At 36.5% G+C, this 15338-nt stretch overlaps 1 protein-coding gene across 1 annotated transcript; it reads right to left on the reverse strand.

Annotated features, from left to right (window-relative positions):
- Positions 1-11766: 11766 nt before the first annotated feature.
- LOC104884870 (auxin-responsive protein IAA32) lies at positions 11767-15126 on the reverse strand. Its single transcript, XM_010669573.4, has 4 exons — positions 13996-15126; positions 12639-12914; positions 12412-12520; positions 11767-12121 (listed from the first exon to the last, which is right to left on the reverse strand). Exons 1-4 carry the CDS (start codon positions 14135-14137, stop codon positions 12058-12060), a joined length of 591 nt encoding a protein of 196 aa, XP_010667875.2. The 5' UTR covers positions 14138-15126; the 3' UTR covers positions 11767-12057.
- Positions 15127-15338: the final 212 nt, after the last annotated feature.

Here is a 15338-nt window from a genome sequence, read left to right on the forward strand (position 1 = left end):
GGATATCCATATTGTGATCACTGTAACATGAAGGGTCACACTAAGGAGGGATGCTTCAAATTACATAGATATCCAGAACGTTCTAAGGGCATGGTTCAAAAAGGAAAGAGGGGCATCTCTTATGCTGCAAATGTTGAATGTGGTGAACACAACAAGGATCAGGAGGAACCTCTGGACTTTGGGAATCAGAAAGACACCACCATGGTGAACAACCTTGTTGAGCAAGTTCTCAAGGCTTTATCTATCAAGCAAGGTGAGGGTAGCAGCAGTTCAGTAAACAACTCTCATCTAAGCAACTTTGCAGGTATTGTTTCTTCAAATAGTGCTCAATATTACTATAAAATGCTTGGTAGAGACACCTGGATTATTGATTCAGGTGCTTCATAACACATGGTGAATAGTGATAAATCTTTCTTTGAAAAAAGGAGATTGGATAACAGTGTTCATGTTGGGATGCCAGATGGAACACTTAGAGAGGTGAAAGAAACAGGTTCCATTCAGTTGGGCCCTAAACTCATACTCAGGAATGTATTATACATACCTGAGTTCAAACACAATCTCTTGTCTGTAGCTAGGCTGATACAACAGAACAAATTGAAGGTTATGTTCTTTGATGAAAGTTGTGTGTTTCAGGACCCTTCTAATGATGAGGTGGTAGGAAAAGGAAGAAGATATGGAGGGATATATCAACTGAAGTTATCTGAAGAAAAATGGACAAAGAATGAAGGTGTCAGTAGTTTCAAGGATTGTAATAATGTAGTTTTGAACAAGAAAAGAAAAGGAAACATTGTGCTGTTTCATCATCGACTAGGACATACTTCTTTGTCAAAATTAAAACATATACCTCAATGTGATTGCAGTGGCTTAAGTGAATTATTTTGTGATACATGCTGTTTGGCTAAGCATCACAGGCTTCCATTTCCTATCAGTAAATCTATTGCTGATAACATTTTTGATTTGGTTCACATTGATTTATGGGGACCCTATAGGGTCAAAGCCATTACAGGAGGGAGATATTTTCTTACTGTTCTTGATGACCATTCTAGGGCAACTTGGACTTTTTTAATCAACAACAAGGAACAGGTAAAGGTTGTTGTGAGCAATTTCATTGCCTATGTAAAGAATCATTTCAAGGCAAATATCAAAACCATTAGAACTGACAATGGAACAGAAATTGTTCAAGGAGAATGTGTGGGAAGATGCTTGCTGAGCAAGGCATTTTCCACCAAAGAAGTGCTCCTAGAACTCCCCAGCAGAATGGGAGAGTTGAGAGGAAGCATAAGCATTTGGCTGAGACTGCTAGGGCCATGAAAATTCATGCTGGGCTCCCAAATAAATTTTGGGGAGAATGTATTCTTGCTGCTACATATATCATAAATTTGCTTCCTAGTTCTGTTATTAACTGGGAAACCCCTTTTGAAAGGTTGATGAAAAAATCTCCTGATTACACACTTTTAAGAACTATAGGGTGTTTGTGTTATGCCACCAATTCTCATACAGGAGGGGATAAATTTGCCCCAAAGGAAGAAGATGCATCATGCTAGGCTACCCAAGTGGGCAGAAAGCTTATAGGGTGTATGATTTAGAATCTCATAAGATTCTAATATATAGAGATGTGGTCTTTAAGGAAGATAATTTTCCTTTTAAGGATTCTCCTCAACAAACACCAGCCAGTTCTTTTCTTTCTCCTTCTTTTCAGGATGCAGATACAAACATTTTTTCAATTGATGCAGAAGGTGGGGATTATAATGAGCCACCTGATAATCATGACATCCCATCAACTGCTGCAGCACCAGGACAATCATTTGCCTCTGATGATATTCTGCATGATACTCAGGAAGAACAGACTGTATTCACTGAAAATGAAGTCTTTTTGAGAAGATCAGACAGAGAGAAGAAGATCCCAGTCAAATTTGATGATTATGTGACCAATCTCAGGGCATCAAGCAAAAGCAATGAAGCTGATCAGAGAGTAGAAGCCTCAGGAGCAAATCTTGTCATGGCTACATTGCATAACAAGGACTACTATTCCCCAGAATATGTTATCTCTCTTAACAATGTGCTGAAAATAAGGGAGCCTACTTCTTTTAAGGAAGCTTCACAGGATGCAAAATGGAGGAGGGCTATGGAAGAAGAGCTTGTAGCTTTGGAAAAAAATGGAACCTGGGAGTTAGCTACTCTTCCAGAAGACATGCAAGCATTGGACAACAAATGGGTTTACAAGGTGAAATTCAAACCCAATGGTGAAGTAGAGAACCATGATAGCCCTTGCTACAAAGAGGGATTGGAAACTGCATCAACTAGATATAAATAATGCTTTTCTTCATGGGCATTTAGAAGAAGAAGTATACTTAAAGATTCCAAATGGATACACTGGTCTACACACTCAAGGGAAAGTTTATAGGTTGAGGAAGAGTCTTTATGGCCTAAAACAAGCATCTAGGCAGTGGAACATAGAGCTAAGAAAATTTCTCAAGCAGCTTGGTTACACTCAATGTGCCAGGGATGGTTCAGTTTTCTAAGAAGAATGGAGGTCACATCAGCATAGCTCTAGTTTATGTTGATGATCTGTTACTCACTGGTGATGATGAGGCAGGCATCACTCAACTCAAGCATAGTCTTGATAGCACCTTCACTATCAAAGACTTGGGTCAGTTAAGATATTTCCTTGGGATAGAAATAGCTAGAAATGCCCAAGGAACTGTGATTAATCAAAGGAAGTACACTCAGGATTTACTACATGATACTGGTTTTCATGATTGCACTTCCACAAAATTCCCTTTTCCAAAGGGTATTAAATTGAGTACTGATCAGGGAGAGCCACTTGAAGACCCTGAATCTTACAAAAGTCTCATTGGTAGACTACTTTATCTTAACTTGTCCAGACCTGATATCACTTTTTCTGTCCAACAACTCAGTCAGTTCATGAGCCTTCCTAGAAAACCCCACCTCCAAGTTGCACTGCATGTTCTAAGGTACTTGAAAGGCACTGTTAACTATGGCTTGTACTACCCCAAAGAAGGTGGGGAAACCTTCATGGCCTACTCAGATGCTGACTGGGGATCTTGTCCATTCAGTGGAAGATCCTTGACTGGGTATTGCATATTCATAGGAGGCTGAACTCTAAGTCTTCTTGTGAAGCTGAACTCATAAGCATGTCAATGACTACTGCTGAACTTGCTTGGCTCACTGGCCTATTTGAAGATCTGCATCAACAATTTTCTCTCCCAGTTACTCTATTCTGTGATAATATTTCAGCTGAACATATTGCTCATAATGAAGTGTTCCATGAACGCACCAAGCACCTTAAGCTTGATTGCTACTACATTCGAGAAAACATTGAAGCAGGTCTTCTCAAAACTGCTCATGTGAAATCTTCCCTTCAATTGGCAGATATTCTTACAAAGTCTCTCTCAGCTGTTCAACACCTTTTCTTATCTTCCAAGTTAGGACTTGTCTGCTTAGATCAAGTCCAACTTGCGGAGGGGATATAGAACCATGGGTGATTAATTAAGATTAGGAATATTTCTTTCTGTTTTCATAGCAGTCATTGCAGTTAGTATGGTAGTGGATGGCAGTTTTGTTAACTAGCCAGTAGTTTTTTGCTCGTTATTTTGTCCTATGTGATCATGTATTTTGTCCTTTGTATTATGGTGTGCTGTCACCATCTGATTGTTTTTCTTCCTAGTATATATATATTACAAAGGTATGATACTAGGTCTTTGACAGCCTAGAATTCTGAGCCTCCTTTGTGTGAACCAAGAGCAAATCTCTTCACAGATTTTAAGTGCATTGAGCTTCTCTCCATTCTGTATTTGTACTTAGTACTTGAGCAAGTTTAACTAGTTAAGTCAATTTATGAAGCTTATTATTTGGGTGGTCAAGTAGAAATTATGAAGCTTAGACAAAGTTTTCGGATGAGGTGGAAACAGAGTCAATTGAGAGTATTATGTCCCTTTATGAGAAAAAATTAGAATTATGGGAATAGAGTATATCAACTACTAATGAACCACCTAATTCCAATTCTAGTTCCCCACAGGAAAAAAATCTTTATTCATTGGACGGAAAGCAATTCCAATGGAAAATGAGTTTTAGTTAGCCTCCTTCATTTCTGTTATTAAAAATCCAGTTTGGAAATTTCTTCATATTTACTTCAATACTCCTAACATAAAGAGAGCCAACTGAAATACACTTAAAGGTTTTTAAAAGGTTGAAATTCATAAGTTTTCTATTGGAGGTGAGGCTCCTTGTGAATAACAAACTGGAGCGGAAGATGATGCTATGGAGGATTTGGTACAAAGCTCTCTCAACCTGCAAGGGCTACATCATCAAATTGAAAGTGTCTCCCTGTTATGCACGAGAAGTAGTGGGAAAGATGAAACAGAAATCCACGATGTGTGGAAATGTCTGTATGCAAATAATGTATGGGAACAAGCTTAGATGTACGACGTTGTAGAGGGGCCAAGGAATGGCAACATTCTAGAGTGGGTGGACTAGTGTTTCAACATTCTAGAGGGGTTTAGATATTGTGGTTGTGTTGCCTTGGGTAGTTTGGTGACAGAAACTCGTAGTTCATTGTGGTAACCTAGAGGTCAATATGAAATTGCTACTAGTGCTGAAATTTTACTGGCGGCACACCAAGTCTATTATGTGCGTAGTGCAGCAGCCACATATGTACTATGTAGTGGAGTTACAACAGGGTGCAACAAGGTGCAAAGTGAAATTACATGATCTGGGCAGTCTCGAAATGAATATTGATGGAGAAGGTACATGTTTCCACCATGATAAATCCATAGCAAAATAGTCTCGACCTGTTACTAACTCTAAATTGAAAGATGTAGCCTTTACCTTCAATAACTTTAAATTGAAAGGTTTTCTTATTTGAGTGATTAATAATTCCTTGTGTTTCTTCAGCTAATTCCCTTAAAGTTATTTATGGAATTAAAGTTTTAACTGTGACAAGTTGCTCCTTGATTATATAATTACTTTACATGGACATGACCATAATGTTTCACATGCATGCCTTTGCTAGCCTAGTATCCCTCTCTAAGAAAGCAAATTCTTTCTATTCTACTCCCTCCGTTTCCTAAAGATCTTCCCTCTTTCCGTTTAAGGGTGTTTCCAAAAGATCTTCCCTATTTTGCTTTATTCCTTATTTGGCAAAACAAATTTCCCTATTTACCCTTTCATGTCACTATCATATGGTCCATCATTACATTATTAATTCAATTTTACTCCCTTTCTCTCTCCTACTTTAACCCCTTTTTATTTGTTTATCTATCTTAACCCCTTTCTCTCTCCTACTTTACTTACACCATGCCCCACACAACTTGATTTTCCTTGGTATCTGTAGGAACAGTAAGTGGGAAGATCTTTAGGAAACGGAGGGAGTACAACGAGGTGAGGTTGTTGCTTTGTGTGAAGGACACTGTTAGAAAAGTAATCAAAACGTTCGAGCAACAACTTGAATCAGGGATGTTTGCTGATTTGTCTCATTCACTTGAAAAGGTGTCCACTATTCATAATATTACAAAACATATTCATGAAGGCACTAGTGATCAAGAGAAGGATAAGGTAATTCGTAGGCTTCTCTACTTCTCAAACATAATTAACAAGAATCTATAATATTATTGTTGAAGATTTCATCTTAATATTTTTTTATTACAGGATGAAATGATGAATTGGAGTAGCAACACATGACATCGAGGTCGCTAGGAAAATGGATGCATATGGCGAGATGATAACAGATGGAGTACATATCAAATATATGAATATTATATTAGATCTAGTTTTAGATGACCATATGAATACGTTCTTGTTGGATGATTTTGATTTTAAATTGAACATATATTATTTTTCATTAGTTTATTATTTATGAAAGTAGCACTAATAGGTGTACAAGATTCTATAATTATTATAATATAATTGTCAATTCATATATTAATTTTAATTTATATATATGTATATACACATATTCTCTAATAAAGAAAAGTGTTACTTAATCACCTAGAATGTGCTACAGAATATGACAAGAAAGTGTTACCTAATAACACAAGAGATGCTACTTAAAATGGTAAAAAGTGATACGTAATGTTTAATGAAGTGTTACTATAAATTATGGTAACACTACAATATGTTACTAATAATATGAAAAGTGTTACATAATAAATTTGGGGTACACTTTAAGAGTGTTACAATAGGTATTAAAAGTGTTACATATACGAATCTAAAGTAGCATTAGTTTAAGTGTTACTATAGGCGATCCAAACTATTACCTAATAGCATAGGTAACACGGGCTGATGTAACACCCAAAAAAGTGTTACATATTATCTAATGTTACACTTTAAGCACTTTAGGTAACACCTTTTGGGTGTTACTTAAAGCTAATTATGTAGTGGTGACACAGCCTGACCCACTCTCATATTCTCAGGACAATTCACAGCTTCAAAGATTTTCTCAAACTCCCTAATCCAGTATTCTAGGAAGGTAGGATCAGCTTACCCCTTATAGTATGGTGGATTAACCTTAGCTAACCTCTCAAACATGTCCCCAGTAGTATCAAGACGTTCAGCTCTTTCATGAGTCAATTTTTCCGCCAAGAGGCGATAGCCGCAGCTAGGTCGTTGTTGTTAGTCATCCTACTTCGTGACCTAAAATTAATGTAACTCTATTTTAGGTTTCAATATAACTTATATGCCAATCTAAGAAAGGAACATTTGATTTGATTAGAGCTGGCCACGGGTCGTGCTGGGCCTGAACGCGGGCCAGGCCCGCGGGAATGAGTGAATTACGGGCCGAGCTAGGCCCGCGGCCCATTAATCTCGTGTCGTGCCGTGCCGGGCTTAAAAAATTGGGAAGCTTGTCCATGGCACGGCACGACCCACGTGCCTGGCGGGCCGGGCTCGTGCTCATCGCGGGCCGGGGTCGTGTTCACCGCGGGCCTGGTCCGAAAATCACAGCTTTTATCAAAACAAAGTCCCAATCCTTATAGACTTTGGCCAATTTAAGTCCCAACCCACGTGCCCAGCCACGGGCCAGTCCACGGGCCTGAACGGGCCAATTTCACGGGCTCGGGCCGGACTAGGCCCAGAACGGGCCGGGCTCAGGCTGCCCGCGAGCTATCCCGGCCCGTGATCAACAAGATCACATCAACAAATAATTTCTCAAACAGTTCCATGTACAACACTAATGTTCTTTAGCAACCTCATCATCATCCATGAGAAAATATTCACATCAAACACACACATGGAAACAAACAGGAATTTAATCACATAATAAAATTTAAATAATAAAAAGATCCCCAACTCGTGCCCATCATAAATTCTTGCTCACTCGAATAAGTAAATATTTAACTTCTATTCCTACGAAAGAGTATTATTAAATAATTGTTGTAACTATAACATTATATTTCCTAAAAAAAACAAAGGTACTATAAAATAAATCTAATCATTGTTGGCCAGCTATCCAACATTATTATATTATACTATATTTTTTAAAACATAAATAGTGACCTAAGGTGCAACATTATCATTCTTGTCTTTAGATTCCTTGTACCGTTCAGGTGTGAAGATCTCATCTTCAAACTCATCTATGTCCTCAGTGTTATAGTAGATGTATTTCTTTGCTCTTTTGGATCTTCTTGTAGGTTGAAGCTCATCATCCTTTGATTCTGAATCAGTTTCATACCTGAAGACAGCACGGTAAATATCTAATCTGGTCTGACCTCTAGCACGGTTGAACTCCACAATGAGCTCATCATTACTGTCACACCTACTCTTAATACATAACGCATATCCCATTTTAGGCCGGTATAGTTATTATTGACAAGTTCATTAATACCATCACCTTCATCATCACTTATTACAATAGGATCTTGGTAGCTTTTTACTCCATTACCTTGCTTGACATACATGGTTAGGGATCTACAACAAATAAACATATTCAATTATATATTTAGTACTCTCCCTAAACACAATTCCCAACAATAAACAATAAGGAGTTACCACCAACAACATTGGCACATGACTATATAACAGTTAGTAGGGAAGAAATTATAAACAGTTATCAGGGAAGAAAAATATAAACAGTTAGCAGGGAAGAAAAAATATAATCATGCTGAACTAACTATCTAATGTAGGCATATAATATTTCTATCCTATATGCCCTTCCTATACTACTCATTCTCACAATATAACAAGTAAAACTTAAAAGTATTAAAATAATTAATATATGAATTATAATTTTCGAACAAAAATAACAAAAAAGTCGAACTAAAAAAAATTCGACTAGACAATACCGAACTAAAATTTAAAGAAATCCATACACTAAAAAAACTTTGAACCGAAAACAATTTCGGAAATTAATGAGCTAAAAGAAGAACTAGGGTTTGTAACTAAAAAAACTAGAGAGAAAAAGATGAAGAAACTAAACTAAAACCTAAAATTCATAATTATCGTGAAAAACGGAGGAGGAGAGAAGAAAGTTTTTCCTCATCTAAATAATATTAAGTAACCTAATATGACTATAAAAGTAATTGACAAGATAAGGAAAGTATTGAATAAATCATCAAAGGGGCGGATTAGTGATCCGAACATATGGTAGCAATTTCCACCAGTAACAATGCAATCTTCCAAAATGCATAACTTTTTGACTAGAGTTCCCCTCGAGGCGTGCCACCTATTGTTGGAAATATATTCAAGTCTAGTTTCCAAATTTGCTCGAATCAGAAGTTATAGTCAGAAGAGTAGACGTGATTCCTTTTTCACATTTCTTCTAATGATTTCCCGCTTTGAATTAGCTCAAACTCGTAGTATGAAATATCCAAAATCTCCAAAAATGGCCCCATTTATAATCGGCCCTCTCCAACCCCAACCAAAATCAACCCCATCCTAATATCTCTCCTCCGTCACCTCTACCGGTAACTCATTCATTGATCAAATGGTTTCCACCTTCAACACCACCACCATCTCACCCCTTCCACCAATGGGATTCATCGAAAACTTGTCCCCTACCTTCCTTTCCACCGGAAACTCATGTCTTGACTTATTCTTCCACGTCGTTCCTTGTACTCTCCTTCAATCTCTCACTCAACGTCTTAATCTCGCTTGGTCTTACAACCCGTTTACCACCCTTAAATTTATCTGCAATCTTTGCGGTGTTCGTGGCACCGATAAATCCGTTAAAAACGGGTTCAACACAACAACTTTATATGGCTCTTCCAAAACAACCCTAAAACCCTAGCTTTGCCGATTTTGGGTATTTTAAGGATTTTTCTCAGATTTTGTTTCATGTTTTAGGTTTCACCCATGTTCTTAAGATAAAAAAAAAGAGGGCTAAAGAGTATGATCCGTCTAGAACGAAGAAGAAGTTTAAGAAATTGTTCAATCACCAGCGGTTGGACTGAAACGGCGGTGGAAAGAGATGCGTGTGAGATAAGAGAATGTGGTGAGAGAGGTCATTGGGGTTTAAGGTTCGAATGGTCTTGGGGTTTGGCGTCGGAATTCGATGATGGTGGGTTTGGTTGTGGATTTCGAATGGTGGTGCTGGTGGTGGCGAGGTGGTGTTGTCGTGAATCTGATAGTGGCGGTTAGTCCCGGTGGTGTTGTGTTTGGTTTAGAGAGTGGTAGGTAGTGCTTGTGGTGGCGGGATGGTGGTGGCAGGGTGGTGCTTGTGGATCCCTATTAGTGGAATGGATTAGTGTGTTATTAATTAATTTAGGGAAATTCTACATGCTACTGCTATACTTTTGGTTTTTCCATTCGTTACCCAAAATTATTTTGGATTCTACATGGTACCAGTGTAGTTTGTACTAATTCTCCATTATAGCATTCTGTTAAAAACAGTTATTTGGGGGTTAAATAGTGTTATGGTTTTGTCTCATTTGCATGTCTCAGTGTACATGCTTAAGTTTTGGTGCCGAAAAAAGCATTGTCAAGGTTTTTAGGGTCATTTTAATCTTTAAGGGTCAAATTTGCAATCGAAATTGGCAAAATAAGACGAAAAACACCTCGTTTTACGTGCGAGAAAGACTTGTTGTTCTTTTATATTGCGCAAATCGAGGCATTTTCGATCTCTTTTTCTCCAAAATTAACCCTTGAGCAAAGATGCCCTACCTCCAAACTTTAACTGGTCGATTTTCCTGGTGTACAAATCGAAGTATACAAAATGAGGCAAACCTGTAACCTTAATTAACCACCAACTAACCTTTAATCTAATGGAATGTTATGATAGATAGTCCAAACTACAGTGCTACCATGTAGAATCCAAAACAATTTTGGGTACCAAATGAAAAAGCAAAAGTATAGTTTTACCATGTAGAATTTCCCATTAATTTAATCACATACCTCTACCCATTTAATTATACACTAAAAAAAATTACCTTAAAAATCCACAATTTTCAAAGTGTTGCATCTTATTTTTATACGGAGGAAGTACAAGAATAGTTCATACACCATAATCAACATCATCCAAAAACTCCTTTAAAAAAATATCATCCAAAAACTTCTAATGAGTCTCTTGCTTTTAGTGCAATAATGAATTAATCTTGCATGGACCTGGTCCACAATAATATTATTATGGACCAAAGCCAGTTATTTAACGCGGTGACCTTTTTACTCCATATAGTAACATTTATAAAATCCTAAGTTATATTATGCAGTTGACATCTACATAATGGTTGTTTTATTTTAATAGTCACTTTTTCTCACATTAGTTTATCATGATAAAATTTTCACTTTGTAACATAATAATTTTTTTTTTCACACCGTTTAACTTCACAATCTATATACAGGCCCGACCCTGGGGCAGGGCAGGCGGGGGACCCGCCCAGGGCCCAAACATCTGGAGTAGGTTAAGTAATTAATCCAGCGCTAAAATTACATATATCGTGTACTGGAAAGATGGTATTTGTGTACTTCTGTGGGGATGTTTAGTCTGTAGTTCGACTCCTGTTACAGCAATTGTCTAATTTTTTGTTTTGTTTTTCTTTTTCTTTTTTTTTTTCTTTTTTTCTTTTTTTTTTTTTCTTTTTCTTTCTTTTTTCTTTTACAATTGGCAAAGATGTTCTATTATATTTTCTTCTACGATAGTTCCAACTTATACCTTCATTTCCTTTTTACCACCATATTATATTATTTTATTTTATTTAGTCAGTATGATTTTATATCTTATATACCTTGAAATTGTAAATTATTAAAAAATAATGTATACAACCTAAAGCCAATACTTAGATTCTTAATATTATTTATAGGTGTTGGGTGATAAAATATATTTTATATTTTCGATTGTATTCGTCTAGTTATTAGTTTATATAATTTATTAAAGGCTACTTCATCCGTCCCACAATAATTTGAACACTTTGTTTTTTGTTTGTTCCATTTCAGTTTTACACACTTTTATTTCTGACATGGCCTCTCTATTATTATGTGATTTCTCTTATTTTCAGTATTAAAACCTACCAACTCCTATTACATACATCTATTTTTAAAATAAAAATAACATTTGATAATCACACTAGAACTTATTTCTTACATTACGTGACCTAATAAGTACATTTCTAGAACAGAGTGAATATTAGATATATATTAATCATATAAATAATAAAAAAAAATTATAGTTGTTGATAAACATGAATTAGTCGATTCTAATATAGTTTTTATCCTATAAACATGCATATTTTGTTAAATGTATACTATGCATTAGGGGCCCTTTTTCATATATTGCCCCGGGCCCAATAATGTTCAGGAACGGCCCTGTCTATATATACTCATCTTTTATATATATTTTTTTTGTATAATAACTTTTTTTCTCATAAATCACATGAATTAGCATTAGATCCACACTAATTTAGTATGGACCAAGTCCATATAAGTTTTTTACTGCAATAATAAAGCTCAGATGTATGCGGTCTTAAAAGCCTAGACAAAATAAGGACTCGATTACTTTAATTCATCATAACAAAAGATGTAGTGTAACTAAATCCTGTCTCAGAATTTCTAAATGTTGATGTTTAATTTCAGTCAGGCTCAACAGAGTTACTTAGGCAAAGTTCTCAGGAATCAGGATATCGAAACTTTCTTCTTTCGCACAATCCTTAACCTCTTTGCACAATCTACAAACTCCCTGCAAACACAATGTACACAGCAAATATGATGGTGGAACTCAAAGAACAAACTTTTAATAAATTTTGTAGAAAATACTTTCTTATTTCTTCATTTCAAAATACTTGCAACACTTTTTGTCTTTTACGCTTGCAAAAACATAACTCAACATTTTCCTTAATAAGAACTGTTCGTAATTAAGCCATAAGCTAAAAATATGATCAAAGTTAGGATGTTATAGTGAAAAAGTCGAAGGGTTGCAAGTATTGTAAAAGAGGGAAAGTATGAAGTATATAGCTAATGTAAACCTACTTCCATGGAACATCGCCAGCAGACCACCACTTTTCCTCTCTGTCTTTGTAAACCAGAACAAACTCCGACCGACATTGGAACAAGCGTAAGCCATATGCTGTTAACCCACCTGAAATTAGGAGGTCATAAGGAAGAAATGAATGAGATATGTGCCTGTTGTTATATACGTATATTCTCGAATATGAATATTCTTGAAAGCTAAAGACTTAATTGATTTGTAAGCCTACCAAACATGTCTTCCAGTTGAAGGGCAAGGCTAGGGTAACCAACATGATCGGCCAAGCTGATTTTCCTGCCTACGACGATCCCTTCCATGTTAACCTTCACATAACCCCATCGTTCTTTGCTCTGGACTCCTTCCAAGTCTTCACCAGCACAATCTTCTTGGTTCGTCCCCGAGCATTTAGGACTTTTCAGGTGCACCGAGCGGAGGTATGTCCAGTCCACCGGCTCGTTGTAACCATCAGATACTATTGTTTGATTAACATGTAAACTCTGGCTACCTACATTCATTTCACAAAAATGAATTGAGTGCACAGAATCTGGCTAGATAGTTATAATTGGACAAAACTTTATCTAACCACCGGATAGGCTACCCACCCCTAATCTATGTCGTACGGGTACTTCTCTTAGGTTACGTACTCGTACCCGTTCCCGATAAGATACATATCATTTATGGGTACGCGTACCATTCCTAAAATTTCAAAATCTTGTTGTTTTCCGTCCGTGTATCCATCTTTGTGCAACCTAGCCCCTAATTGAGAGTGTAATAAGGAATGATAGTGAAATCCAACTCAACTTTATTAATTATTTTTAATAACTCTATCAGTAATGGGTTACCTATTCAGTGGGTTGATGTAGCAATGTCCGTTATATTTTACTTTCCTCCCTTATCATGTTAACTTGAATAGCTTGGATGTCAAGGTGTGCAATGACTTAATTTGATGCACTCTTGGTTTTATAGAGGGTAATTTGTTTTCAGTCTTGATTTTTCCGTAGAACCGAAGATGATCATGGTAGAGCTTGGAGAGTGTTAAAACAATTAAAAAATTCAAACTTGTTTTGTTTTACCAGTTGTTGTGAACTCCATTTAAAAATTTGTCTTGTATACTACTTCCTCTATTTCTTTTCAAGTGACAAACTTCTCCAAAAAACTTTCACATAAAAGTGAGAAGCTAGTCACTTAACAAGAAATGAAGTATCATATCTAATAATGCCAGTATGAGCAAAGCTTTAGAATTTAATTTTGGACGAAAAGTATCATGTCCAATAAAGTGTGCCATTCCCTTAAAATTACAAAAACAAAGGTGTGCTATTATGCCTGCATGCCATATAATTTTAGTCGTATCCCTCCACCTATTCATAATTAAGCAGTGGAGTAAGTTGGAACAGAATATGAACTACAGGGGCAATGATAGGGGAAAAATACTCAAAAATTAGACGGGTGTTTTAGACTAAACACGCTATGGAAATTGGAATGTATATCACATCAAACATGAGAAAACTTACTGTCCTACCAAGGGTCAACTTCACAATATATCCTGGAAAACATGATGGATAGAAACAGTGAGATAAAAAGCATACTTTGATCAATTGGATAACAACTCTGGGTGTGAAGTGTTTTCAAGCTGAGTCCAAGATCAATAAAACCATCGTCCTTCGCCTGATTATACATCGACTCGAGAGCTGAAGCATTCAGAACGAAACCTGCCATGTTCGATTCCATGCCTACTCTTTGGCGTCTTCTACCAGCACTCAAGTCTTAGCTAATTGGTGTAGTTCTGTATTTTGACGAAACAGAGAAGTGTGTATATATATATATATATATATATTTGGAAGCAGAACATATATTGTGGAGTTATGAATGATGGGATAGGTGTAATGTGGGAACCTACCAAGCCATGCACTAGGAACCGCTGAGGTTTCAAAAATGGAGACGTTTCAGAATTTGGAAAACCCTCAAGTTATAACCATTTTCGGACTTCATTAGCACATAAATGATTGAGGTCTTAGGAGCGGAAATGTTTTGGAAATGGAGAAACATCAGGTCCCAAAGGTTTCCGTGCTTCATAGCTACCAGTAGACATAAAAGCCCTGTTCCCACATTGGAAGTGTTGCCTTTTTTACTTATCATCATCGTCTGAAAAAATCAGAATATATAAAGACCAGAAATAACAAGGGATGGGGAAAAATGATCTTGGCAGAAATGGTCTAGATTTGCAGCCCAAGATTGGTGCAACAGAATTTATCTTTTTGGAGGTTAAATATAAAAAGGTAACAGAGAAGCCTCTAAGATAAAACTGTTCTTGGCTACCAGTACCAGATGCAGCTGCACTTGCATTATTTTTGAGGGCCTTACTTTATTGCTTGTAACTGACTGATATTATATATGCCCATAACATTCTGAATTCTAATGCTTTTCCCAATTTATTTTGCTCGACTGTGAGGAGACATTTTTGTTGGTGCTAAAGTTGAACACTTGTCCTCCCATTTCAGGAGCTTTTACCAGCTAGTATTACTCAAAATTTTCTTACAAGTCTACTTATGAAAATCATACCATTTAATTCTCTCTCTAAAGTAACTAAACAGGATAAAATGTCATACTAGATGATCAGCTTGTAGTAAAGATTGATGATCGGCGTTATGGTTATAAGCGCGCAGCAAAGCTAGTTTTTTTAGTGCTATGTGACTGTATAATGAAAGCTCCAGAAGGAATTTAGGGAATAGCATAGGCGGCTAAGGCCATGTGCAGGATGAGCAATTGCACAGGGCCCCCAAAATATAAGGGGCCCAATTCTATTAGTTGTCCGGCCAAAAAAAAAAATCTAAATCTAATTACAAATATAAAGTGATTAATTTCTATTTGGTATTTTTTTCTTCTCCTATTCTCCAAAAAGCCCCAATTATAACTCTTCCGTTTTTCTATT

This window comes from Beta vulgaris, chromosome 6 (assembly GCF_026745355.1).
Source record: "Beta vulgaris subsp. vulgaris cultivar EL10 chromosome 6, EL10.2, whole genome shotgun sequence".
NCBI classification, from domain to species: domain Eukaryota; kingdom Viridiplantae; phylum Streptophyta; class Magnoliopsida; order Caryophyllales; family Amaranthaceae; genus Beta; species Beta vulgaris.

Coding starts and splice junctions, on each gene's coding strand:
- LOC104884870 (XM_010669573.4), bottom strand. CDS start 14,137: ATGGAATCGAACATGGCAGGTTTCGTTCTGAATGCTTCAGCTCTCGAG. Junction 12,915..13,995: donor TTGTTATCCAATTGATCAAA/GTATGCTTTTTA, acceptor AAATGAATGTAG/GTAGCCAGAGTTTACATGTT. Junction 12,122..12,411: donor GCTGGCGATGTTCCATGGAA/GTAGGTTTACAT, acceptor TTGTGTTTGCAG/GGAGTTTGTAGATTGTGCAA.